Source organism: Amphiura filiformis, chromosome 10 (assembly GCF_039555335.1).
Source record: "Amphiura filiformis chromosome 10, Afil_fr2py, whole genome shotgun sequence".
Taxonomy (NCBI): domain Eukaryota; kingdom Metazoa; phylum Echinodermata; class Ophiuroidea; order Amphilepidida; family Amphiuridae; genus Amphiura; species Amphiura filiformis.
In genome coordinates, this window is record NC_092637.1 from 40,339,899 (window position 1) to 40,366,956 (window position 27,058).

Consider the following 27,058-nt stretch of genomic DNA (forward strand, 5'->3'; position numbering starts at 1 on the left):
TATTCACTCACTTTATTTATTAAAATGAATATTTGATTAAAAACAAGAAGTATTTTTACCATCATATGCTCAAGCATTTGTCAATACTAGCCTTTTCAAAATGGGGAAAAAATGGAGGAAAAAAACCGACCTCCAAATTTTTGTCTTGGAAGGGCAACCAAACAATTTTATTGGGCCTTACGGGTGAAGCTTTGGGAGACAACCTTTTTTTGCACTAAAAGAATGAAATGTTGAACAAAGCAATACAAGCTAAAAGACGAGGTTCTTAAAAAAAACATAACCTATTTGGCACTATCATAAATGGTTTTCATTAATTTAAAAAAACAAATGATGAAAGAACTGTTCTCTGTTGTGGCCATGTCTTAAAAGTAAATACAATCAGAAATAATGACATTGCAATCATTTATTCATAACATTATGAATATAAAAACAATTATGCGATGCATGTGATCCAATCATATGTTATCGTTTGTAAACACATGGATGCAAATTACAGGTCATTAATATGATCACAATTGTCCGAAGTGCGTAATTGTTCCAATCTTGCACATGAAAATCCTGCACATCTTTTTGTAGCGCACAAACAAGCATGCGTAATCACTGCGAGTAAGCCCTGTACTTACATATCGCCTATATTGCACATTAAAACAGTGAACAGACGATACACATTTGATAGTGTTATATTTATTCGCTGCCGTAGTGCACGTTAATAACCATTGGTTACTGCTCCAAGCCTGGACTCATGCATCTGTTCCGAATTTTGATATGCCATAGGCTTTGTGTTGTGATCATTTCGATCAGTGGTTCGTAACAAAGAAAGCGTGATCCAGTTGACATAGCAACGGTTATATTCTAACGTGCACTACGACAACGAATTAAGCAAATTTAAAAATGGCAGTAATATAATAATTGACAATAACAAGTTTGCACCATCTGTTTTACGGTCATAGCGTAAAATCACTTTTTTAGGTTAGGACAGGTGGTTCTTAACCTCCTCATTCAATGTATGTGTTTAATTGTTATGCTGTTATACTTTATATTTGAATGAAATAAAGATGAATGAATGAATCATCAGGGTTTGTTTTGGGCCTCGGTATTTTACCTTGGCCCAAAAACAAACCCCTGTGCATTCACACAATGACCTAAAAACAGATAGCACACAATTACTGTCTAAATATTTAACAAGGTCTCGGAACTTTTTTTTGAAAACTTGAAATGCTTTGGAATGCTGAATGTATGTACCATAACCACTTGGTTTAAGCCCACCAACATCGATGGCAGATTTCACTTCAAGAATAGGGTGGGCTTATAACTGAGGAGGGGCTATTTAACGAGGTCTCGGAACTTTTTTTGAAAACTTGAAATGCTTTGGAATGCTGAATGTATGTACCATAACCACTTGGTATAAGCCCACCAACATCGATGGCAGATTTTACTTCAAAAATAGGGTGGGCTTATAACTGAGTAGGGGCTAGTACTTGAATTTTAAAATAAGAACAATCATCCCCATTTGTATATGCCCAATGTACCAGTAATTTCTAATGGAATGTGACAGAAGTATCATTGCCCAAGTCTATCAAGATCTAAGTGTGTTTATGCATGGAACAACCAATAAACATGTATTTGGGTGATTTTGATTGATTTGGGTGGGGAAATGCTGCGGCCATATCATGCTCAATTTGAGGTTACTGACCAAAGTGATGATCCTACGATTTATTCTGTATTGTATTGGTGGGTCATTTGTATTCAGTCTATCATAGCCTGAGTTCACAACAATATATGTGCTCTTCCAGTTAATCGATACACCCCCTATGGAAGACATGACCTTAATCTCACACACAGGGGTATAGATTTCAAATGGAGTCACTCATTCAGGCAATCCCATTTGAAATCCACACTCCCTGTTTGGAAGATCAAGGTCATATTATGTTTTCATGGGGTGTATGGATTTCAACTGGAATAGCCGAGCAATCTCAAATCAGTAACAAATTTGTCAACATTTTCTGAGAAATTTGGAAAATGTATTTCTTTCCTCAACCTTTTTGTTTTATAAATTTGTAACACATCAGACCCTGAAAATGCCAACTTTCACAGCCAATTATTTATGTACACACTTCTGCACTATAAAGCCTATTACACGCTCCCCACACACCACACCCACACACCCCAACACTTGGTAAACCTTGGAAGCATGGTCACCTTTTAGTGACATATATTTACTCACCATAAATGTACATATTACATTTACTGTCATTCAATGTACAATAGATTTGAAAAAATATAATTTCTTTCCTACTTCTGATGAATAAGGTGTTGCAAGTAATTTGTGCAAAAATGTAATTTGGTGTAAAATGCAAACCACATTTGTACAAATATATAATTATACCACCGTAATGGCAAACTGTTGCCATATGCCATGAACTTAGTCCCTATGGATAGGGCTGAATACACCATCAATAGGCTGTTCCACTTGAAATCCATACACCCTCTATGGAAGACATTACCTTTATCTCTCACACAGAGGGGGTAGACTTCAAATGAAGTAACCCATTCAGGTAATCCCATTTGTAATTCACACTCCCTGTGTGGGAGATTAAGGTCATGGCTTCCATCCAGGGTGTATATAGATTTCAACTGGAACAGCTTTGAGGCATCCAATACTTTTGCACTTTTTAATGGCCTAATAACGAACCCAAAACCAGACTTATATACATAGCACAATTAAATGGAAGATGCTAACCACAGTAGCCCAATACAAGCCATAAAACCTTTGGCATCATTAAGGAATGCAGCTCAGTGGTTGCAGTACCCTTATCAGACTGTATCTAGAATAACTATCGCAGCCATGATCATGATGAGGTTTAGTGCTAGTGAACCATGGACAATCAGCAGTTAAGTTCTTTATTCAAGAGAATTTCAAGCTGTCTGTCTCAAACATGCAATATCGCAAATATGCAAGCACCGTCTGGTGTATAATAACCCATGGATTTAAATAGGCATCGTCATCACACACACCCTCAGACGCCTTCCTGGTTGAGCAAACTTGGTCTGTATGTATGAACTCTTGTTACAGAGTACCGGATCGAGTTTGGCTTGAATCATGGGTCAAATCATCGAGAAAGTCACCCCATTTTTCCCCCAAATGTCTTTTAACCATTCACTTCCATGTGTCAGATAATGGTCAAGTCATGGGAAAAATCTTCAAAAGTCACCCAATTGGGCTACTAAATAATCACAGGTTTGGCAACACTGGATTCAGTTACTAGAGTTGGATGAATATCTCTGCCGTGCACCGTTTGGTCTTGGTGGTACAAAGTCTCTGTACATGTCACTGAATAGTTCACTCTGTGTAATTTCGGTAGCGTCTGGTCTCTTTTCAGGCGATGCGGAGAGTAGCCACTTGGCAAACTGTGCCTGTAAACAAGAGATAAGAAATGTGGGCAAATTAAATTATTAGTGTTGCATGTCTTTGGCTTTTTTTAGTAGTGCACTACTCTATTTAAATCACATGTTTTGTTTACAAAAATCATTGATTTAAATCAACTTTTTTTATTTTTGATAAATGCTAGTTAATATCTTCCTTAAATTGACTGTTTTACTTCATTCCTAATTTTTCTACAACTTTTGAATACAATTACAATACATCTATGATGATATTTCATCTATTGCTAAAAATTAATCTTGAAAGTGAAGAATTCAACAGGTTTTCCCCCATGATGATTTTACCAAGTTATTTCTTTGAAATTTTCACATGTAAAAACACATTTTGATTTTTTGTAAATATATATTATTGTGCATATCATATCTAGCATTCCACAGGTCTCTCTAAATTGACTTTATCAAGAGACAACATAAAAAATCTCTGGTGGTGATGACCCCCTAACCCTAACCCGCCAGGGGCTTTAAGGTTACACGAAGAAACGTATAAAAGACGTATAAAAGACGTATAAAGTTGTTCTCTAAAACAGAGTTTTCACAGTAATCAAATATCGCAGCAAGTGAAATGTTGGTGCATTGGATGTAGCTTAACATTTTTCTTGTGGATTTATGCAAATTTTTAGAATAACTTTGAAAATCCTTCGTTTAAAGCCGTTTTACGCACCATGTTCACAAGATCAAAAACGTGTTCCATGACGTTTTTTTCAAATGTGCGCCCCGTATAAAACCACGCCAAGTGATTGTTTTCCTCTTTTTTGTATTGTACTACGTACAAATCGATTAAAGAAATAATGTTGCCATGGGGAAGAACCAAATACAGTACCGATTAAATTTTAAAAGCCTGTTTTTGGGGAACATTTTCGAGAATCTTGCCCGAGAAAAAACTGTTTTGTGAAATTATCGATATCTTGATTACGGGACGTTAATTTAGACATCTGAATACCTACATTATTTCTCAACATTCTGCCAATTGCTATCCCATTTGATTTTCACTCCACATTTAAGCTAGTATTGAAAAAAACAAAGAAATTCCTCCATCAGTTCGTTCAAAATTTCAGCGCCGACATGCGTGTTTATTCTAAGAGCCATTGTGCGGACGCGATTGTAATCAAGTAATTGCATCCAATTATAGTTATATATCCGCTTCGAAAATCATTAATTGCGTAAGCTGATGTGTGGCCGAGTGGATAGAGCATTGGACTGGGAATCTGTTAAGAACTATTTTTGTGGGTTCGAGTCCCCGTGTGGCTGAATTTTCTTTTTATTCTGTTTTTCTCATTTTTACTTCTTTCTTTCCTCTTTTCTTTCTCCTTTTCTTTTTTCATTTTCATAAATATAAACCGTGCCTATATATCACTTGCCTCATTGCGTCATCACACCACATGGGATACCTGTACGAATAGCGCATATATCAAGTAGTATTTTGTAGTACTCAGGCATGTTAGGGTTAACTGAGCCTATATTGAGTTTCGATAGTGGTCACCTAACCCTAACCCGCCAGGGGCTTTTTGGCAACGCGAAGGGAAAGAAGGCAGGAATAAAGAGATAAAAAAAAAGAAAGAAGTTGTTTGCTCGGGTGGGATTCAACCCGAGACCCCTTGCATGCCAACCACTGGCTCGGCGACACTTTGCCACAGGTCTTGGGCTTCGCTGGCCAGCGAAACCGTGGCTATATATCACTTAGGGCAATTGCGTCATTACACCATGTGAGATGCACGCACGAACAGCCCATATATCAAGTAGTATTTTATAGTACTCAGGCATGTTAGGGTTAACTGAGCCTATATTGAGTTTCGATAGTGGTCACCTAACCCTAACCCGCCAGGGACTTTTTGGCAACGGGAAGGGAAAGAAGGCAGGAATAATGAGATAAAAAAAAAAAAAGTTGTTTGCTCGGGTGGGATTCGAACCCGAGACCCTCAAGATTACAACCACTGGCTCGGCGACACTTTGCCACAGGTCTTGGGCTTCGCTGGCCAGCGAAACCGTGCCTATATATCACTTGCGTCGTCACACCACGTGGGATGCATGCACGAACAGCGCACATATCAAGTAGTATTTTGCAGTACCAAGGCGTGTTAGGGTTAAGACTGCAAATAATTACCTCAGTTGGTAGCTCTTTTGTGAACCTTAATGGAAATCGAATCTGTCTGGCTGTTGTCAAGATCTAAAATAAATAACATAAATTTAAACATGAGATCATAATTGGCAAGTTGTAAGGTATATTTTAAGAATAAAACCTATATTATGTGACATGATCAAGGGGAATGAGTCACATGTCGGCCCTGCTGGTCGAAAATAAGTTTTGCATATGTTTCTAAAGCACACATTTAGAGCTTTCAGAAACTGAAAACCTCATGTTGATATGATTTTTTGTTGCGAAGTTACGTCAATTTATCAATTAGGGTACTGAAAACAAAATAGAACAAAAGAATTTTAACACTTTCTTTGCCAATATCTCAAAATCAATATTAGTGACATCTGACTCATTTCCCTTGATCGCGTCACATATAACAGGCAGGTGTCAACGACCTTTTTATTAAATCAACTGAAGAAAATTACCACGCCTGTGATCCACTGGAAAGGTTGCTGCATACCACTTTTGGCACAGGTACCAGGGATTGCAGACCCCTGTATAACATATTTAGTTTCAATGTTTAATTTGTAGAACAGTATTGATTCACAGCTACTGTCTTTGTTGCTAACCAGCAAAGGAGCAAAATTCATCAAATTCATGTGTCTTAAATGACTGAAGAAACCTCCCTGTACCAAGTGGCTGCTTTGCCATGTTCAAAAACAATATTCTGTGAACACTACTACTCGTAAAAATATATCTTAAAAAATCTGACAAACAAAAGTCTTTTTTTTAAATAGTATTTTCATATTTCAATTTTCATATGTTGGGTATAAAATGTGCAAAATCGTAGCTATCCCTGGTCATCTGTCTAGCACCTGAGGGGCCTGTGGCTCAAAACTGGATCAGAGAAAACAGTTTTTTCTTATTTTCTACCTTTCCTTCCCCTTCACCAAAAAACACCTGGGTGTTAGGGTTAAATACTTACTTTAATGCGTTCCATTTGAGTTGAGAAGGGATGCAGCAATTCAAAGAATATGAGACCCAATGAAAAGATGTCAACCTTGTAGTCATAGCTTCCTCCACTCAACTGAAATGTTAAAAAATTTATAAAAATATATTTAATAATTTGAAACTTAAAAAAAATACTAACATTTTCATTTCAAATGAGACACAGTGATACATACTCGTTTGCAGGTAGGTCCGCAGTTTAATAGCGAAAAGTCTTGTGTGTGTCCTCTTTTGCAGTTAAACATGCACACATATTAGGAAAACAACCTCAACAACTACGCACACACTGCTTACATGTACATACACACACCACCCTGAAAACCATCACATTTCAACATCCATTGATACTGGGCTATTCCAGTTGGAATCCATACACCCCTATGGAAGACATGATCTTCCACACAGGGAGTGTGAATTTTAAATGGAGTTACTTGAATGGGCGACTCCATTTGAAATCTACACCCCGTGTCTGGGAGATTAAGGTCATGTCTTCCACAGGGGGTGTACAGATTATAACCGGAATAGCCCAATGCACATCAAAATGAACTCGCAGGGCCTGTCTTTTGGAATTTTCAGGAGAGCATTAAATAGCTCTTCTGGAGTCTTCAAGGAGAGCTGTTTAGTGCATTTACAATAGAATGTAAGGAGAGAATGGTCAACTAAGGAGAGCTAAAATCACTCTCTTATATAAGATTTAAGGAGAGCAGTAGGGGCGATTGCTCTCGCTCTCCTCAAAAGGCAGTCCCTGAGACTACTCCCAACTTACTTGTTCTGGGCTCATGTACAGCTGAGTTCCCACCTGTCCAGTATGTCGTCTGTCTATTGGACTTCTAATGCCTCCATCACTGGATGCGTCCGAGTCTGGATCAGTGTCGGTATCAATAGCTGTGACCAGACCAAAGTCTCCAATCTTGATGGTCCCATTCAAGGAGAAGAAGATATTGGAAGGCTATATACAAATGTAAGAAAACAACAAGAATGTATAAAATATTATCTTCTGATAGCAGGACAAAATATTTATAATAATATGAAATGTTTGTTATAATAAATTGGACAGACTTGAATTTTTGGTAAGATGTTAGTTTTATGATGTTAATGGTTTTTTTTAATTGGCCCAAAAACTTGTATATTTCTTCACACTTTTATTGCATGCCTTTAAAGTGCTTTCTGCTTATTCATTTTTGCTATAGTTTAGGTTTTTAATGGTCAATTTAAATATCGGGCTCTATTACTGACATAAAATATTCTGAATTCATCAGGCTTGCTAGCTCATAAACATGCCTTGGCCTCATGGAATCTGAATCCATTTTGAAACCTCTCCAGTTCTGGCTAGTAGAATTTCACAGTTTGCGAAATTTAATTCTCAGCAAAAGATATGGCAAAAATTAATTCATAGAAATGTACTGCCTTGTACACCAATCCATTTTCAAGAATCCATACATTTCCATATATTCAGGTCAAAATTCTAGCCCAGTCTCTTGGGGGTTGCACAGGTATTCTGAAGAGGCGTTATTCTGAATTGAGAAAAACAGGTTTATTCCAAAAGGACGTTATTCCGACAATTTTGGGTTGTGGTATGGGTATGGTATGGGTATGGTATGGGTTCGGGGTTAGTGTTAGAGTTATGCTTAAGATTTTGCACAAATTCGGAATAACGCCCCAATTGCTGAATTCAGAATAATTAATGCCCCTTCGGATTAACCCTTTGCGGAATAAACAGTAGGAACCTTCCCCTATAGTGAAAAATAACCTACCTTCAAATCCCTGTGTATCATGCCACATCCATGTACATAATGCACTGCCTCCAGAATTTGATCAAATATATGCAACAACCTTGTCCTGTCTCTACTCAGTGTATTACTACTCAACCAATCCTTAAGAGTCTCTTTTTGACACAGCTGCATTTGTATATATAAATACACTCTTGGTATCGTCGTATGAAAGGTGAACATCTTCTCTGATGTGTTCTGTTCATGGCCGCCATTCCGGTGCAAACCGGATTGGACTAGTTCTGGCCGGTGCAAACCAGCTGATTGTCTTTTAGACGTATCGTCTGTTTTAGCTGAATCTGTTTGTGTTGGACTGGATGATAGCGAATGATCCAATGATTGGTCCTCTTTGTCCGCGCAACCGGAATCTTCGAAAACGATTTGGACAGAGTCTGTGTCTTCTAGTGGACTATACTGTTGAAATGGAATGGGTGCAATCTCTGAATGTGCGCTACCGCTTGTACTACTTATAGACGCCATAGCACGTGGGGTGGATGTCTCCAAATAGTCCCCTAACTGAGAAAACACTGCTGTTGAATTCAGCTCTGAGTCACTGTCAGACGCATTAGACTCCTCCACTGCTTGGAATTCTATACTGAAAGACCCGCTTTCATCTTTGTCTACACCTTTGGAGTCTAAACCACTAGGAAATCCTGTGCTGGAGTCTAACATATCCCATGTATTTGGATAGATAATATTATCTACAATGCTTGCAACTTTTTTTATCGGATTCTGAATTTCATCAGCACTCTCAGTAGTTTCTACTATCGGGTCTATAAAGCTCCCTGAGTGATGACTATTGGTATGGGTACGTTTTGCGAATTGTTTCGTATCTCGCACAAGATGGCTGTCCTTATTGAAGGTACAGGGTGTGGCGGATGTTGCGTTTGATGTTACAGTGTCGCTCAGCCCATCACTGTCAATAACAAGACAACATTAAAAGTTAAAGCCATAATTTATTTATTTATTTATTTATTTATTACACTTTATCACTGGACCAGAATTGCAAAAAAATATATAATAATATTGCACATAAGTTACATCAAAAATGTACGATCTTATAATATGAAATTGGTTAATTTTTTCCGAACCTGATTTTTTTGCATATTTGTAATGTTTACACATGCCCCAACTTGCACCTAAATGGAATCGGCCAAATTTGTTGTCTTTGTAGGTCAACAGAGCAAAGTTCGACATATTATCATAATTTAAAAATTATGATAATATGTCCTCCCATAGAACTGCATGTTAAATGGCCAAAATAACGAGTGCGATTTCTTTCACTTCACCTTGTTATTTCAACTTACAATGGACAGCAACCGTTCTCGGCATTTATTACTAATATTATTTTAACATTTTGAATAAAAAATAACAAAATTAAAATTTAACGGAAATCGTACATTAAGACTTTAATGCTCTGAGTGCTAGCCATAGGCTTCAACATAAAAAGTCAGAAGTTTTGAGATATTTTCTCAAAATATCAAGAGCTATCCCAAGAACTGCTAAACCAATACTAGGCTTGAATTGTTTGTACTCATTTTAAAGCATTTTTCATGCTGATTCCAAATATGGTCACAAAAATGTACAATTCTGACAATTTTAAATTAAAAAAAAAACATTTTAAACTTGTCGTCTGCAGTCGACACCAGTGTGGAGAGAGTTAACATTAATTGGTGAGATGGACAAGTAGAGTGTCCTTTAAAGTGGCTTGCATGGTCAGACCGTCTAAAAAATTTCAAACCATGAAAATTCTTAATCGCAACAATATAGGCATATTTATATCAATATTACAAATGGGGAATTGTTGTTTGGGTTTCAAATGAATAGAACATAATTATAAACCTACCCATGGTCTAAGATATGTTTGTCATTTAGCTCTTGCCATCCTATTGGTGGTTCTTCCAACCACGAGTTGAAATACCTAACAATTCCTGAGTGGTCCAATCGAGCAAGCGCCCTCGCTTCTCGCAACACTTTCTCTCTAGCTTCCTCTCTGAAAGAAATATGAATATGATTAGAGGTTAATTCAATAAAGTAGGTGATGGGGCTAATACTTCAATTGGTTTGATTTCTCTTCCTCTAGATTGGATATATCGACTGCTCATTGCCGGAAGTGGGCAAGTGCATGCAGTAGCTGCCATGTGTAGATGAGTACAATATACTCAGTTGAGTAAATTGCCAAATGTTCAGAGGGCAGCTATTGCACTTACCCACTTCTGACACTGAGTAGTCGATATAATGAAATGTCCCTGGTTCAAATCCAACTCAAGCGCACAAATAATAATTGCAACACAATTACTGCATTTGACCAAATTAGCACCCCTACCCTAATAAACTCTCCCTATGGACATTTTCAACTAACCACTCCTTTAAGCGCTGTTTTCAACCTGTACAAATAAAGTAAGTATGTCAAAGGTCCTAAGAGAAGCACTATAAAACATTTAAACATTTTCTGTAAAATGTTTTGTGTTTGCTGGGATCTAACCCTTTCAGATACAACATACTTTTAATTAATTAAGTGTGTAAAGTCCTAATTCTGTCTTTCACTACATTGTTTTAGTAAACAACTCCTGAAAGTGACCGACTCAACCAGTCACTTCCAAAATTTGTCCTCAAACAAATTTCATATACTTGCCAAGAAAATATTGCATAAAAAATAACATGTTATAGTACATGTACATGTATGTAATAATGTTATTTAAACTATTTTACCTGTTTGGTAGTGTGATGCGTTTGACGGCGTAACTATTTTCATCCACCTTATTTTTCGCTTGGAAGACAATCCCAAACCCTCCTTTACCGAGGCACTCTTGATGTTCAAAATCTGTCAAGTATCTGCAACACAAAATGGAAGAAATTTGTTTTAATTACAAGCAACATATTTCAACATAATTATTTCTCTAAAATGGTTGAACTGTTTTTTCACAGAACACCAATAAGCGCATCTTTTCAGCTCTTATGTTTATCTTTCTAATTGTGACACAATCTGGTCCATGGGGGCCAAAGGCAGCAAATTTGAAATTGAGATAAAGACCAAAATATGGAATTAAAAAACAAACAAAAATAATGTTTGTATAATAATTATAGTAACCCAAAAATGCCTCCTTTGGCCCCCATGGAGCAGATCACGTCACAAATATATAAATTTATATTCTCATACCAGACTCGATTTGTTTGCGCTCAGATGCACATTCAGATGAATTGTAAGGAAACTGTTTTAAGCTCTCAATATTTTGCAAATTTGAATAAAAAGAAACATAAAAAACATATTTTCTGAGTATTTCTTTCTCAGGACAACAAATCGAAGTTATGCAATGCCCCAAGACAACTTTACAAATTCCCACTGACTTTTAACAAGACTCACCTTGATTTGAATGACGAGGGCGCTCTTTCCACCTGCTTTATAGTCGCCGGCATTTCTTCAGCTGCGACACCAGCGACCTCGTCAACGTCACCGGTATTTGTTTCACTACTCATACTCTCTCCTCGCTCAGGTTTGGTGGATTTCTTGACAAAATGCCAGAATAGCTGCATGCTTATGGCAATAAACATACTAATGCTGAGGATTTCTTTCCTGGTGGAGGAGGAAAAAAGAATTAACACAGGTATAGCGGGATACAATTACAAGAGGTATAAATATTTGGTGATTTTAACTGTTCTTAACAGTTGCAATTTCAAACTGATACACTTGAAAATACTTCTTTATGCACAAATTTTTTTTTTTTAAAACCACTTTTTTTAAACAGTTATATTTGTCTAAAATTGAAATATCGCTTTTTGTCCCTGAACTTTTCAATTGGTTTATTATGTAATTTTAAAATTCATGAGAAAAATCAATTGGATCTGTAGTGGTCAGGTTTGTTTGATCAGGGATGCATTTCTCATCTCTCATTCATGTATTTCCAATTAAATAAACCATGCATTCTACAAGCACTTGGGATAGTCTTCAGGGGCCCATTGCGGGTAAGCAAGTTTGAAGACCCCATAACAATTTCAACCGTGTGCATTTTTTGATTTGCAACTTTTGAAAATGCACCAACTTTCATATATTGGTATCAATCTTTGTCATATTAGAGTGTTTGGTAGTAAATTTGGTATCAAATTGGAGCTAACAAGATTCTGCACACGACTTTATCAATCAAATTGTCCTAACAAGATCAGATTTTGGTGTAGGACGGGTTACATAAGTGCAAAATGTCTTTATTTGAGGTGTTTATAAACCTATTGTTAGTCCGAAGCACCAATCTCTTCCGTAGAATTTATGTACATTATTTAGTGTTTTGGAGTGGACTTTTGATGCATCATAAATATTGGTGAAATATACCAAAGTCAGGGATGTACCCACTCATAGGCCCATACCTAAATACATGGTGACAGCTTGGCTGGAGAATACCTCAGCTTTCCCCGGCCTCTGCTTTTTCCACCCTCAGTGAGTACTTTTAAGTGATAAAATATGTAAGATAATATGCCAATTTTTTTCCAAAAAATTTGAATGAAATTCAGTAACAGTGATTTGGCCGCGTAAACACACATCTTACATATTTATATGAGCAAAATATGGAAATGCTGCAAAAAGCTGTGCATATGCTTAACTGGCAAGAAACTCAAATTTTAATGCTTGGTCAATTTTTGAAAATAATGGACAAAAAATGTGCGTTTTTAGTAGGTGTTTTTCATAAGTGAAAAAGACTTATACAAAGACTAATATCAAGTTACACATTCTAATTGTCCCTCAAATTGCAAAAATATTAAAATTTGACTTACATTGTAATAAGTTAGAACTAACTAACGGATTAGGATTTAGCTATGTTGCATTTGGCAAAATAAAATAAAAAAATTAATTCCCAAAAATTAGCACTGTAATTTTCTGGAATAGGGTGTACATACCACCAATTCCAGATGGACATTGTCAGCAGGTCCAGATATACTAGATCATCTCCACTCTTGTTACCATCAACACCAATTGTCTTCTTAGTCCTTGCATTCCTCATGACATCTTCCCACTCTTTAGGTGTTTGATCTAGGTATAAGTATTGCGGATAGTATCCAGTGTCTGGAAACAATCAAACAATTCATTATGCTAGGATCCACAACATGCTCATCTATCAGGACAAAGTTATTTAACCCCAATACATTTGTATATTCATTGAATGACCTCTGTAAATTTGGGTACAAAAACTCATACCCTGCAACTTGAGGTCAAATTTTGCACTATGATTGTTTAATTGAGGTTATTGAACTATGTAATTGGAATGAGGCCATTGAGACAACTTTCATCACATCACCCATACAGTTCACTCATCACTTTATGTAAAAGTGGTCATTTTATGTGTGTGAAATTATAGGCGCTTTACCGATTTTTAACTACTTTGCTTGTTTTTTTCTGATTTTCTGACATAAACTCATTGCCAACTTGTAGATCTAAGTGTATACCACAAAAATGAATGGGCAATGTGGTCTTTTATGTATATTCTTATTCAACAAAGTTGCCAGAGCAATATCTCGCTGAGAAATAACATGACACTGGATGAAAAATAAATAACGCCCTCAATCTTAGGTTTAGGCCCTTGTTGTGTGTGACAACTGGGGACACACAAGGAAACACAACAAATGGTTTGTGCCTTTTACCAACTAACTGGGGACTAAAATGGCAGAATTATGAGATTACTTTTTATTTCACTCGGCCACTTTTCCGACAACCAGGGGTCATTAATACTGTTCCCATTATATGTGTCCCTGGTTTTGCCATTTTGTATGTAGTTTAAGCAGCTCCAACAAGGGACTTGTTTTGTAAAACTGGGGATGTCCCTGGCTTGTCTGATGTCCCATATTGGTGTGAAAAAGACACCAAAATTAACTGTTGTTGCTAATGCATGCCTTCACTGACTCACTCAACCCCTCACTAACAATTGACCTTTTTGGAAAATCAAGTAATTCTTTGCGGTTAGACCTGAGATGTCGTCATGCGGATGCATACATTGTTACTGCGCACTTCACAGCTTTCAAATACACAATAACGATGTTTCCTAAATGATGTGCACATCAGCGTGATGTCAAATGATGATATCTCGGGTCTGAACCACAAAGAATTATGGATTTACCGAAAAGGTCAATCACATTCACTTCATACTCACCAACCCCAACTCAAATTGTTCATGTGCTATACACATGCACACCTAATGAACATCACATGTTTATCATGTGCTCATCACATGTTTATCACATGATCATTATTTACTTAGAATACTCACCAAATGGATATTGGTTATATAACGCCATCGCCCCTGACCCTAGGTCTTCTTCGTCCGAGTCTCCTCTATCATGAGCTATCATAATTGGCGTCCTCGATGGCGTCGAGTAATATGGCCGCCACTTTACTTTGGGTATTACCAGAGCATGGTCATCACCTTGTGAATTAGCAGTCTCAAGCATTGCATTGTAATCTAAGGCATCCCGTACTACTTTGGTTGTTTGTACGTATAACTGGTTCTGATACATATCTGAAATCAAAGAGCAGACAGGGCTATATTAAGTCGGGAAGATATGCGGAAAAGGCAGTTTTGCTAAAAAGAGAAAAAAATGTACTGGAAAAAGCAAAATCAATAAAATAAAATAACCCACCTCTTTCCAGGTCTACTCACCTAAATACATCACTGGTTCAGGTAGGGAAGGTGATCCTGGAGGTTGGGTAGAGGTTAACGCTGGAAGACTACTAGCAAATATATCCATCTGTTCAACAATCCCACCTCTAATGATCCATGCATTTGCTATTGCACATGAAAACTGCAACAAGTATGTCAAAGAGATGTTTAATCAAAACAAAACAAAATAACACCGACTTGACAGGTCGCCCAAAATGCATTATTTTTGGTAATATGCAGACGAATGGCCAAATTAATAGAAAAATACCTGTGATAAATTTATCTGTACAAATTGTCGCACTCCGAGTGACATATGGTATATTGCAACCCTGCTGTGGATTTATGAACAATTTGTCGACATAAATTAAGATTGCGGAGAAATTATTAGAAAAAAAGGGTTTATTTTGCCTAGGCCTGTCCTCCATGCTAGGCAGGGTCTTAGGCAGGATCAGAAGGTTTGGGTGTGTAAATTTAAAAACTGGGTGTGTAAATTTAAAATTTATGTACAAAGTGGGCAAAAACTGGGTGTGTATTTACAAATTTGGGTGTGTAAAACACTCCCTACACGGTTGGCTGCCTAAGCCCTTGATGCTAGGTATGATCATCAAATTTCCAAGTAGCCTTTTTAGTACTTTTTTGGTCCTGGTGCAAGTAGGATATTTCACATTGAAATTGTTTTGTTTAGAAAGGTGATTATTTAACTTGAAAAATGAAGGGTCAACCATATCTGTTGGAAAAAAATTAGCAAAGTTATGGACAAATGTATTTTTCCGAATTCTGTGACCATCATTGATGGTACCTTACAATGAATTACTGTACAAAAAAGCAAGTACCCATTATATGCAACATTTTTCAGCACAGCAATCAATTTTACAGAAAAGAGATTTTATTTGAAAAATCTTACTATCACTGTATGATAACTTCTGTATCAAGGTGTACCAATTGACAATTTTTGACTTTCAACCTGAAGTTTCTGGTGTCCAAATTTCAAATTTCCTACACAGTTATTAAGCTATTTCCGTGGTCACAAGTTGGGAGTTGAAGGAGGGCCTCTATTATCTATACGCATCTGGGGCACATGATACGTGATTATAGCCTTCCTTGTGTGTAGCCTTCTTCACTCTGTCACGAAGGCTACAGCATCAATGTATTGAAAAATGCAGGGTCCATCGATCATGTCAGTAAATGAATATTTTGTTTTGGGACTGATTATTCGGATTACCACCCGGCATGCAAGTATTCCTGCATTAAATACATCAGAATTATTACCATTGCAAGATGGCTTAAATAAAGCTAGTTCACCACATAAACTTGTATGGCTCAAAATTCGGACCGCTCGCCATTAAGTTTACTGTCATTGCGTATTTTGAAATTGTTGACGTTTTAATGATCCCCGATTTCCGGTCGATTATTTTAGCTGTGTCACGTCACGTGCATGACGCTGGTGGTAACCAGCCTAGCCTAACTTCAGTAAAAAAATACGATCGCCGATATCGATGTGATGGATGTGATGTGGGACTTGCATAGGATTACACAGAGATATTTCTTGCCAAAATTTGACCATTTGTAGGCAAGTTGGCCTTACTTGGTCTGCGTTATGTGAAAAAGGACAGGCTTAAGTAAGGCTACGTGCAACGCTTTTGATGTTTTGGGAGACAGTGAGGGATCCGAAACAGCGGGTGGCGGAGCTTATTCTTGACTGTTTAATATTCATTCAATACGCTGCCTTACGGTAATAGTCTTATACGATGGACAGATAGTATCAGTTTGTGAATGAGGACATCGTATAAGTTCCTTGTACTAGGCTTAAAGCTAGCATTTCAAGTATCTCTTATGGCAAATAACAGATGGTGCCCGCTGGAATCTCTTGAGGCATTGTCTTTTTTAAAGACATTTCTTGTAATAAATTGTCTGCAAACAGTTGTGAGCCTCATGTAATTGGATTTTTGGCTAGGGACTAATAGACAGCAAGTTTATCAACTCATTGAGTGCAAATGAACTTATCAGGCAAACATTTCACCCAAACTAGGCTGGTGCAAGTCTTGTAAACAAATTAAATACAGACTCTCAGGTAGTCGGTAAAGTGAATTCAGGCCCGGGTAGGACAACAATGGGATGGCATCCGGGTATATACCTGGGTTTTAGTCACTGATTGATCATAGGAATTAGGCACGAGAACGTTAAACGCACACATAATCCGTTAAACGTTTAGCAATTGCGGTAGATGTGTAACACGCAAGTCATTTTCAACCTTCAATTTTCCATTCTTCAATGCTAATCAACAGTTGAAAGTAACGAAATCTAAAGACGACCTTAATAATTTACATGAAACTTGCTCAAAATATTCATTCTTTTTAAAACAAAAATATGTTATAATAATGCATAGTTTCCGATATGTTATGGCCGTCGCAAATTTTACCCCATGTATGGCGCCATTGTTAGAAATTCCTGTTTTTTTTGAGGTGCACCACACCTACCATGTATTTATGAAATCTTGCCGCCAGACGGGGCTGGAATTGATGCGTGTTAAATGTTAAATGCACCCATCACTGATGTGTTAAACATTCAAGAAAATAAACAGTATAACACATGCCTATGATAGGAACCCACACTTACATCTTGTTTCCATAGTACTGTATGTGTGCCATCCCTACTTAAGGCAACAACTGCCCCAGGTGACATAAACACTTTCATCATGGGGTCCTCTATCTTCCCTTCCTGGTCTTCTGTAATGCAGGTGTGGTCCTCATCCTCATCTTCAATTGGATCGGTACTTTTGCATTCTTTAGCTTCACCAACAAGGAAGGAGATTTCATGCTGGCCAACACTGAAGTTCCACCTTAAAAAGTAAGAAGGAAAAGTTCAACAACTGTTATTAGGGAAGGAAATGCTGCTGTTCTTTACTCCACAGCTCAAAGACTAACTACATACAAAATGATGAACTCCAAACAGTCAAAGTCTCAGCATCACCCAATAATGATGGCCGATCGTTCCATGAAATGCGACAGGCAAAACTGCCACACACATACAACACATTTTTGCAATCTTTCGCATAAACGAGAAGACACACACACACAGTACGCACGCTGGCGTGATTGTTAGACAGGGTACGATCGAATGATCGGCCCTCATGAATATGCAAGATTTCACAGCTTACAATGCGCAGGGACTTCGACTGTTGTGAAATAGTCTGTATTCACATAGAAGTCCTAGATGCCACAGCTTTTGTGAGTACGATGGCAGGAGCCAAGTTTTTTTTCAGTTTTAGCCATTTTAAATAAAAAACTGCAGTGTACTTCTAGAGGAATAAACCAAACAAAGACACACACAAACAATTTAACAAACAAACGTACAGGCATTAGACAATTGTTGCTTACTTTTCTGCTCCTGTTCTCTGCTCTACAGCTCTGACTGTTTGTTGATTTCTCTGTATTACAACAATATCTTCCTCCTCATCCATATCTTCTGAGTCGTCTTGCAGGAAAGTGTTGCAGCCTTCAGAAGAACATGCATAACGTGTCTGAAACAAAGATATCAATAAGAACATCAAGTAAGAGTTTGCATATAACGTGTCTGAAACGAAGGAAAATATGATGATAAGAACATGCATAGCGTGTCTGAAACAAAGATGTCGATAAGAACACCAAGTAAGAGTTTGCATAACGTGTCTGAAACGAAGGAAACGGACTGTCTTTTGGAATTTACAGGAGAGCATTAAATAGCTCTTCTGGAGCCTTCAAGGAGAGATGTTTAGAGCATTTACAATAGAATGTAAGGAGAGAATAGTCAACTAAGGAGAGCTAAAAATCAGTCTCCTATATCAGATTTAAGGAGAGCAGTAGAGCGCGATTGCACTCGCTCTCCTCAAAAGGCAGTCCCTGAGGAAAATATTTGCAAGGGGTAGGTCATTAATACTGCCATTAAAACAGCTGGAATAGATGAAACAAGCAACAAGGAAATTTTATAAACATATTTTATCAAACAATACAAGAAATTATTTGTATTAAATGCTTGAAAGAGTAATTTCCAGTTACTAAATAGCGCCACCAATTTTGTCATTAATAGATATATTTTATATCCGAAAAAGCTTTAAAAATGCGATTTAGTGAATAATTTTGTAAAAGAGGGGAAATTTAAGTTGAGAATCACTCAGAAGCATCTGTATGTACAATGTACATAGTATGATATCACTTTTAGCTGTTTAATCCTAAAATTTGGTTGTACATGATGTTTTGTTTGAAAAACTAATAAATGATCCCATCAAACAACCGTGATTTGACTACTCATGCAGTTGACATCCATTTGTAGGAGATTAAGGTCATATGTCTTCCTTCTACAGAGGGTATATGGATTTCAACTTGAATATCCCATACCTTGCCAGTCTTTGCATTGATACCATAGGTTATAGACTCTTTCCCTCCAACCATCACCAAGTCATCATAGATCTTAAACGATGAGCTGAGTAGCGTGTCCGCTGAGAACGGCACTGGCTCTACTTCTTCATCGTTCCACTTGAAGAGACCTCCGTCTAATGATGGAACTACTTTGAACTTGCCTTCTGGTCCTTGAATCTTGAGTGTAAGAACAAAAACAAACAATAAATGATGTATGTCAATTCCACACAGTGGCAGTAACGCTTTACATTGTAGGGCCAAGACAAATGCGGGTGAAGTAAGAATTAGTTTGCAAGGGCAAAGCAAGCACATTGGGGTCAAGGGGCCTGCCTCGGGCCAATATTTAGACTATATAATAACTGTGCACTAGCCAGGTAATGAGGTCATTCAAAAAGCGTAACATCTCCACCATTTTTGGGTGGCGAACTTTAATGTTTGTGTGTAACCATAAACTATAGTTTCTCTTAAAGGAAGTTGCATTCTGATTTGGAAAGCCTATAATTTCACTGTTAATGAGAAAAGATGAGGTTTCACATGATACCAAAATTTGCATTTTGATGCGGGGTAAACATGGTAAAGTGGGGGATGAGGCTGTCAATCACGTCTCCCACCTTTAAGGGGGAAACAGTGTTTTAGGGAAGTCAGAGCCAGATGGGGAAGCATAAATAATTCTAGAAAATTTATAGTAAACAATTTGTGATGTTATTTTGCAATGCAATAGAACTGTATTATGGGAGACATTTTTTACCTAAATTTATGAAACCCAAAATATGTATGTAGGCCTACTATTTTTCATCTATTTGGGGCGGGACAAATTTTAAATACATGTACACAGGGCTAACGGGCCAAGCTCTTGACTACAAATGGGAAGCATCCAACATTTCTGACTGATGAGGAAACCCTTCACCCCAAATGTACTTGAATGTACCATATTATATCTAATTAGGATTATTTGTACCATACTTCTGATCAGGATTTTTAAATCAAGTCACAAATATCATTGCAACTTGCAAATGAGCTCTCTTGCAGAGTGAACTGAACATCAAAAGCATCTACGTACTGACATTTTCAGGGCAAGAAATTCAAATTATGGCTTGTTTTGCTACAAATACACACATCATTACATTTTAGGAAGTGATCAACCATCAATCCAGCAATGCCTAGATGTGTATATATACGCCTACTTTTGATGATTAATTGTGAATCAATTTGTTTTTCTATCATCAGCTGTTGCACCATGGTCATATGACAATTATTACTCTTCAGAAAAATGTTTTCATTTTTAAATTTCAGAAAAAATTTTTCATTTTTTTTTCGCACAAAAAGTTGTATTCCATTAATATCAAAGTTACTTATTTTTCCATTATATTTTTCTAATTACCGTAGTAATGTTTTATGACTACCAGTAGCTTTAATACAAATTAATGTAGTTGCATATCAATAGGCATCTAAGTAATTTACATACATGTACATGTACATAAGAGCTGACAAAACCCATTCCCCTACTGAAATTCCATCAATTTTCAATTTTTATTATCAAATCAAATTGATAATTAACAGCATTGAATTCTAACACTAATTTCACAGGCGTTAAATCATTAAATTTACACACCCAGGTTTTTGAATTTACACACCCAAACCTTCAAATCCTGCCTAAGACCTTGACTAGACCACATGGTAAATGAGATGATTTGAAGTCACCACTCGCACTCACGTTCTTGTCCTTTCTAGGTGGGCTAAGGGAATTGGGATATCTAGCTGAGTTGTGCATGGCGTAGAGCCAGTGTATAGATCTGCTATTCGATATTCAGATGATAGATCTTTCAAATTCAATACTTGAGTAGAAAATGATGAATATCTCCCGTTATTTTTGATTTCTATAAAGGCTTGCACTTGAAATTCAAATATGTCTTGAAAGAATGCTAATTTTTAATCATCTAACAGAACTTTTAATTTAAAACATCCATTGCCAAAAAAGACAACGCTGATCTACCAAAATACTATAGCAAAGTGACTTCAGCCTCAAAACTATTGTACACATGCAAATTTGAAGCTAGACTTCTCAAGTAAATTTGAGGTAGAAATCCAATGCAAAAATATGGAAAATGGAGTTTGGCAGACATACCTCTAGTTGGCTGATGGATGATGATAACAGAGGTCCTTCTTCTGCCTCCAGACTCCATGCTAGTTTGCCTCCATGGGATAGATCTAATGCTGAGATGTCACCATTCAGGGTACTCACAATTAGTAGCTCTCCACTGTCACAGCAATACGTAAAAGATAAATAAATAATTATTTTAAAGGGAAAAAAGTTTGTCTCAGATTCAGAATCATTTTTCAAACTTTGAGATCTATGAAATTGTAAAAAAAGTGGGGTTTTTTTCCAGTTGAGGGAAAAAACTATTTTAATTTAACTAATTGCTTTGCAAGATTAAGGTGGTATTACACCCCCTGATAAAAAATAGCTACACACTGGTAACAAAAGTTGTATATTAATTATTATAGGGGCAAGGAATCCAATTACTTCAATGAAAATACAGTGAATCAAGACAAGTGGGTCATTATATATGGTCATTTTCACAGTAAAGGGTGTAACTTTTGATTTTTAGGGTCAAAATTTCAAACCACTTAAATATGTTTCTGTTTACTGAAATCATGCATAGAAGCAACTTAAATTCCAGTAAAATCATGTTTCATGGCTTAAACCTTTTGATTTCTGATAAAAAATTTGACATTTCCATAACATTTTGGTTAAAATCTAAGAAGAAATGTATTTTACATAAGCTCAGAAAATTATGACATGAAAGCTGGAATACATGTGAAATCCCATTCCAAAGTAAGTCAACAGATATAAGTTAAATTTTATACCATGTTTTGCTATGTTTGTAATTGCAATTTTGAAAATTTTTAACATCAAGGGTTATTTGCAATGGAAATTTCCCTACCTTAAACATATTTTTAAGTTTTAATTGGGTTCCTAAAATAATTTGAATGTCTAACTTCATGTACAAATACTACTTGATGAAAGGAACCTCCCAGCCAAGTTTCACAGAAATTGGAGTTATTTTTTAGAATTGGCAATTCAAGCGATTTGTGTTTCGGAGGCTTCAGATAACAACACAGGTGATCATAAAAGTAAAATATTTGGCTAACTACTACAAGTTGACATGAAAAAATAGGTAAAATTTATCACAATTACCAATTTTCATGCTTTGCTTCTGAGTATTGAATTTCAGTTGTGACAAAAATTAAATTATCACAGCAAGTCATTTTTTTGTTTCGGAGGCTTCATGTTAACAATGGTTAAACATTGCAGAAGTAGTTTTTTTGAAAACAACACTGTTGGGATCATCTAAGCTGTTATTTTCTTGTGTGTATTGAATCAATGATTCTATGCGGCAGATATTGTAGATTTATAACATGGTAATTTTTTCACCCATTTGTTAAGTATGGTGTTATTTGCATGTGTAGCCTCCGAAACAGACTTTCTTGGGTATCAGTATATTTTTCAAACATTAACCATAATATCAATTTTTTTTTTAATTTATGACATTCTGCACATATCATGTAACAATTACAATGCAGATATCAATATGGAACACACCAATTTAGATATGCATAGATGATAATTAACCTTATTGTTGTTTCGGAGGCTTCATTTGTTTCGGAGGCTTCAATTGTTAACGGGAAAGTTTGTATTGGGTCCCATTTTCAAACGGTGATATATATATCTCCACGATTTAAAAACAAGTGACTTGAGGATCTACTTTGCTACATTTTGATAAATAGATTGGATGAGCTCTTTTATTTATATTTGCCCAAGCTTGCTGAACAGTTTGTTTCGAGGCTTCAAAAAGTTAACGGAAAATCAGCTCTTTGAAGTCAAGATTTTATAAAAATTTTAAAAGCTTGCAAATCGACTAATTTTTGTTACCCATTTCAAGTTAAGATATCAACTGTTATGAATCAAGAAGAAGTGAAGAAATAACCAAGAATTATGAACCAAAGCTATACCCACAAAGTTTGTTAACAATTGTTAACGGAAAATGAAGCCTCCGAAACGACAAATCTCAAAGTCCGGTTCTCAAAAATACAGGGCTGTTCACAATTAAATCTAATGTGGCAGTGTTTACTGAACACGTGACCATACTTTCAGGATAAGAAAAATTATCCATGAACTAACTGAAGAAAACACAGGGTTTTACAAAAATGTTACTGTTTTTTATAGTTTTTCAAAATGGCAATATTAGGTACATTTAAGCCTGCTAAAACTGAACGCAGTAACTCCCGAAGATGATTATGCTACCCAAGGTAGCTGCTAACTAGATGACTTATGTGGCCGAAAATCATGGAATTCTGTGGCTTTATTAGAACACTACCGGTACGGATCAAAATGTTAAAAATCCAAAGTTACACCCTTTACCGTGAAAATGACCATATACATAAAAGAAATGAGGTACATTCTAGCGGTACCTCTTTTCTTATCATAAATAACGTACGGTACCTCTTGTCTTGAGTCACTGAAATTTAAGTGTCATGAGTGTACTTATTTCCTTGCCCCTATAATTATATAGTTACCAGTATGTTAAATAATATTATTTTTTGAGAAAAATGCAAAAATAATTTAGGCCCTTCGCACTTGATTATTAGTTTCCTGTTTACCGTCTGCGTCCAAAATTGAAAATTGCAAAATAATTTAATATTATTTTATTTTTATTTCTAATTTTCTCCTTTAAAAATAACTTTCAACTAAAATTCTACTTGACATTTTCTGACTATAATAATCAACAATAATGATGAATGAACAAAGAGTACAACTCCACCTTCATTTTATTTATAAAATCAAATATTGTTGTGAAATAATTAAATGCCTGCTCTAGTCAAAACGAGTCAATAGTTGCTTGTAATAGCTCAAACTAAATAAAGAAAATAAAAGATATTAGATAATTAATAATTAAAAGTCACCTTGTCCCTTTTTCAAAATCTTTCACAGGAAACTAATAATCAAGTGCGAAGGGCCTTATCAAGGGGTGTGGTACCACCTTAAATTTATTGAGCTAGTGCATGATTAATTATTATTAAAGTTAGGGTTTTTTTTTTCATATTTTTCTGCGACTTGTATACCTTTTACCATCGCCAAAACATTCTTACTTTCAGGGGAATTCCTGCCATAACTGTATATATCATATTTTTCTCCCTTCTTGCAAGTTCGTAGACAAATGCAGTGGCCAGTGATCGATTTTCGTATATTTTTTTTTGTAGCAAAAACTGCTACTCACTTTCAGATTTGAGTAGCAATTCCAAAATTGTGAGTAGCATTTTGCTACGCTAATCCAGGTAAATCGAACACTGCGACCGTATTGTCTGTAATAAACAATCCCCCTCTGATAAACGCCCCCTCCAATTTTTGATGAAAAATTGACAAAAATGCAAACATTTCCAAATTCTATGCCATATCGTTTGACTTTTTTTTAAAGCTTAAAACTTACATCAGTCATGTCATTGACGATCGCTAAATTCAATTGCATGATCAAAACCTACTACGACTCAAACTTCCATCCATTTCATTGCCTAATTATGGTAGAATTTCACCAGATTATTGCTTGACAAGCCTTGAAATAAGCGGGCGCGGGGAGCAAATTTACCCTCGTAAAGCCACCAATTGCTCCTGGTCCTTGTAAAATTCACATGAACCAGGAGCAATTTTCTAAAATAAATTGCTCCTGGTTACAGTTTTGCACTTGATGCAGTCGTGCTGGTATGCTGTATTGTATGCAGAAAAGGATTTAATATTGAAAATTGCTCCTGTTTCTTCAGAAATTGCTCCTGGTTCTTGTAAAATCCCAGTGAACCAGGAGCAATGTTCAAAACAAATTGCTCCTGGTTCCAGTCTGCTTACATGTATTTCAAGGCTTGTTGCTTGATGAAGCACTTACAGGTGTAAATTTGTTGTATTTACCAAGAAAATATCATTAACCACGCTGTTCTGTGCCTGTGGGCGCCGCCATTACTAGATACTTGTAAATCCCTCCTTTCTACAGGAGCACCATCAGGAAATTAACCCGATTTTAAAGTTTTTTTCACTTTTTTCAATTCATTTCCAATAAAAACGTCTCTTTTGGAAAAATGCAACGCCTCCGGGCGTTTATTACATTTACAGGCAATACGGTAGGTCCAGTGGTTCTCTAGTAAAGTCGCCGGTTAAACGTGAAACGTGTATACGTACACACACCTAATTTAGAGTACATCATGATCATGAGCACACTGGTTGACTAGTGAGTCATGTGAGTACGGTATAAACCTACAATGACAAACAAAGACAATAATTTTTTTTTGTACACAAAAAATTGTTCTGTTCCCAATTTCTGGAACACAACCAAATCATGACAGGTACATCATGTACATTCAATATAGATTTACATTGTCTGTCACACTGAACAATGAATTCATGTATGCAGAATGAGCCATGGCATGCCATCCCGCCCCCACCCCCCAACTCAACCCAAAATTGGCAACCATGAGTTACCAAAAAGCGCAGAAAAGGGGAATTTTTTACCAGTAGCAAGGACCGCGAAATTGGCAAAATATGGGGTATTTAAGTTGGACTGTCCGCGAAATTTGACTGTGAAATCAGCAAAATAGAGGGTATTTAATTTGCACTGTCCGCGAAATTTGTATAAAGTCTTATTCAGATTCCCTTTTACAAATTAAGCGTAGGCCTACTGCTAGCCGTCCAGCGCGTATTATTTGCACAAGGTCCAATGCACACGCTTGACGTCACGCGCGTATACGCGATGGTTAAGCTGTCAAATGAAATCTGAGTAAGACTTTAAAAGAGGTACTTGAGAAAATCTAGTATTTTTTTGGCAATATTTAGTGTCATTGAAAAAGGGGTGTTTGAAATTCACTCAAATTCTAGTCATTTAAAATAAAATGGGTGTTGGAAATTCTAGTCATTGAAAACCACAAAAAAGGGGTTGTTTTTGTCCTCGATTTTGTGTGAAAAAGGGGGTAAATTTAATGAAAAATCCCCGGAAAAATCATTGCAAAAGGGGGTGTTTGAAAGATTTGGTAACTCTCATGGTTGCCAACTTTTGTGTTGAGTTGGGGGGGGCAGGGCATGCCATGCCCATATCATGATTGATAAATAATGATTATGATAATATTTATAAGCTTAACTTTTCAACAACCTGGTAGATTCATTGATATCTACATACCTATTAGCTCTGCTCTCGCAATTCCCATTAGACAATAATTGACGTCCTTTCCTACTCCCTGAAATGGCTGAATGTTGTTGTTGTTGTTGGTCCAAACCTGGCGTTGGTCCAGGGGCTTTTACAACTTGAAAAAGTGTCACAAAAGCAAGGCTCGCAAGAAAACAGCACGCCTTTAACTGGTGATTTCTTCGCACCCAGTGATCCATGACTCATCCCGCATGCATTTCAACCATGTTTGGAAGCCTACACCATTGTAAAATTCGACTTATTTCCAGTTTATCAACTCATCTTTCCACCCGCCGCCATCGATCAAGTTCCAACTCATCAACTTGTTTTGGTTTTGTGGCAGTGTCAGTGATTACGTCATTCATAGCGCCAAATGGGGTGATCAAGAGTAAGTCTTTTGTATTTAAACATTGATACGTAATGTGAATCTGCGTGATAAAAAAGTAGTAGGCTAATGACCTAGGCTAACCATTTAGTGAGTGTTTCTAGTATGTTTTGGGGTATGCCC

At 36.6% G+C, this 27,058-nt stretch overlaps 1 protein-coding gene across 1 annotated transcript; it reads right to left on the reverse strand.

Annotated features, from left to right (window-relative positions):
* Positions 1-1,980: 1,980 nt before the first annotated feature.
* On the reverse strand, positions 1,981-26,900 carry LOC140162857 (eukaryotic translation initiation factor 2-alpha kinase 3-like). Its single transcript, XM_072186163.1, has 16 exons — positions 26,545-26,900; positions 21,453-21,585; positions 19,307-19,504; positions 18,311-18,453; positions 17,550-17,772; positions 14,934-15,075; positions 14,544-14,792; positions 13,180-13,345; positions 11,657-11,866; positions 11,005-11,127; positions 10,139-10,285; positions 8,278-9,208; positions 7,290-7,472; positions 6,501-6,602; positions 5,543-5,605; positions 1,981-3,414 (listed from the first exon to the last, which is right to left on the reverse strand). Exons 1-16 carry the CDS (start codon positions 26,748-26,750, stop codon positions 3,256-3,258), a joined length of 3,378 nt encoding a protein of 1,125 aa, XP_072042264.1. The 5' UTR covers positions 26,751-26,900; the 3' UTR covers positions 1,981-3,255.
* Positions 26,901-27,058: the final 158 nt, after the last annotated feature.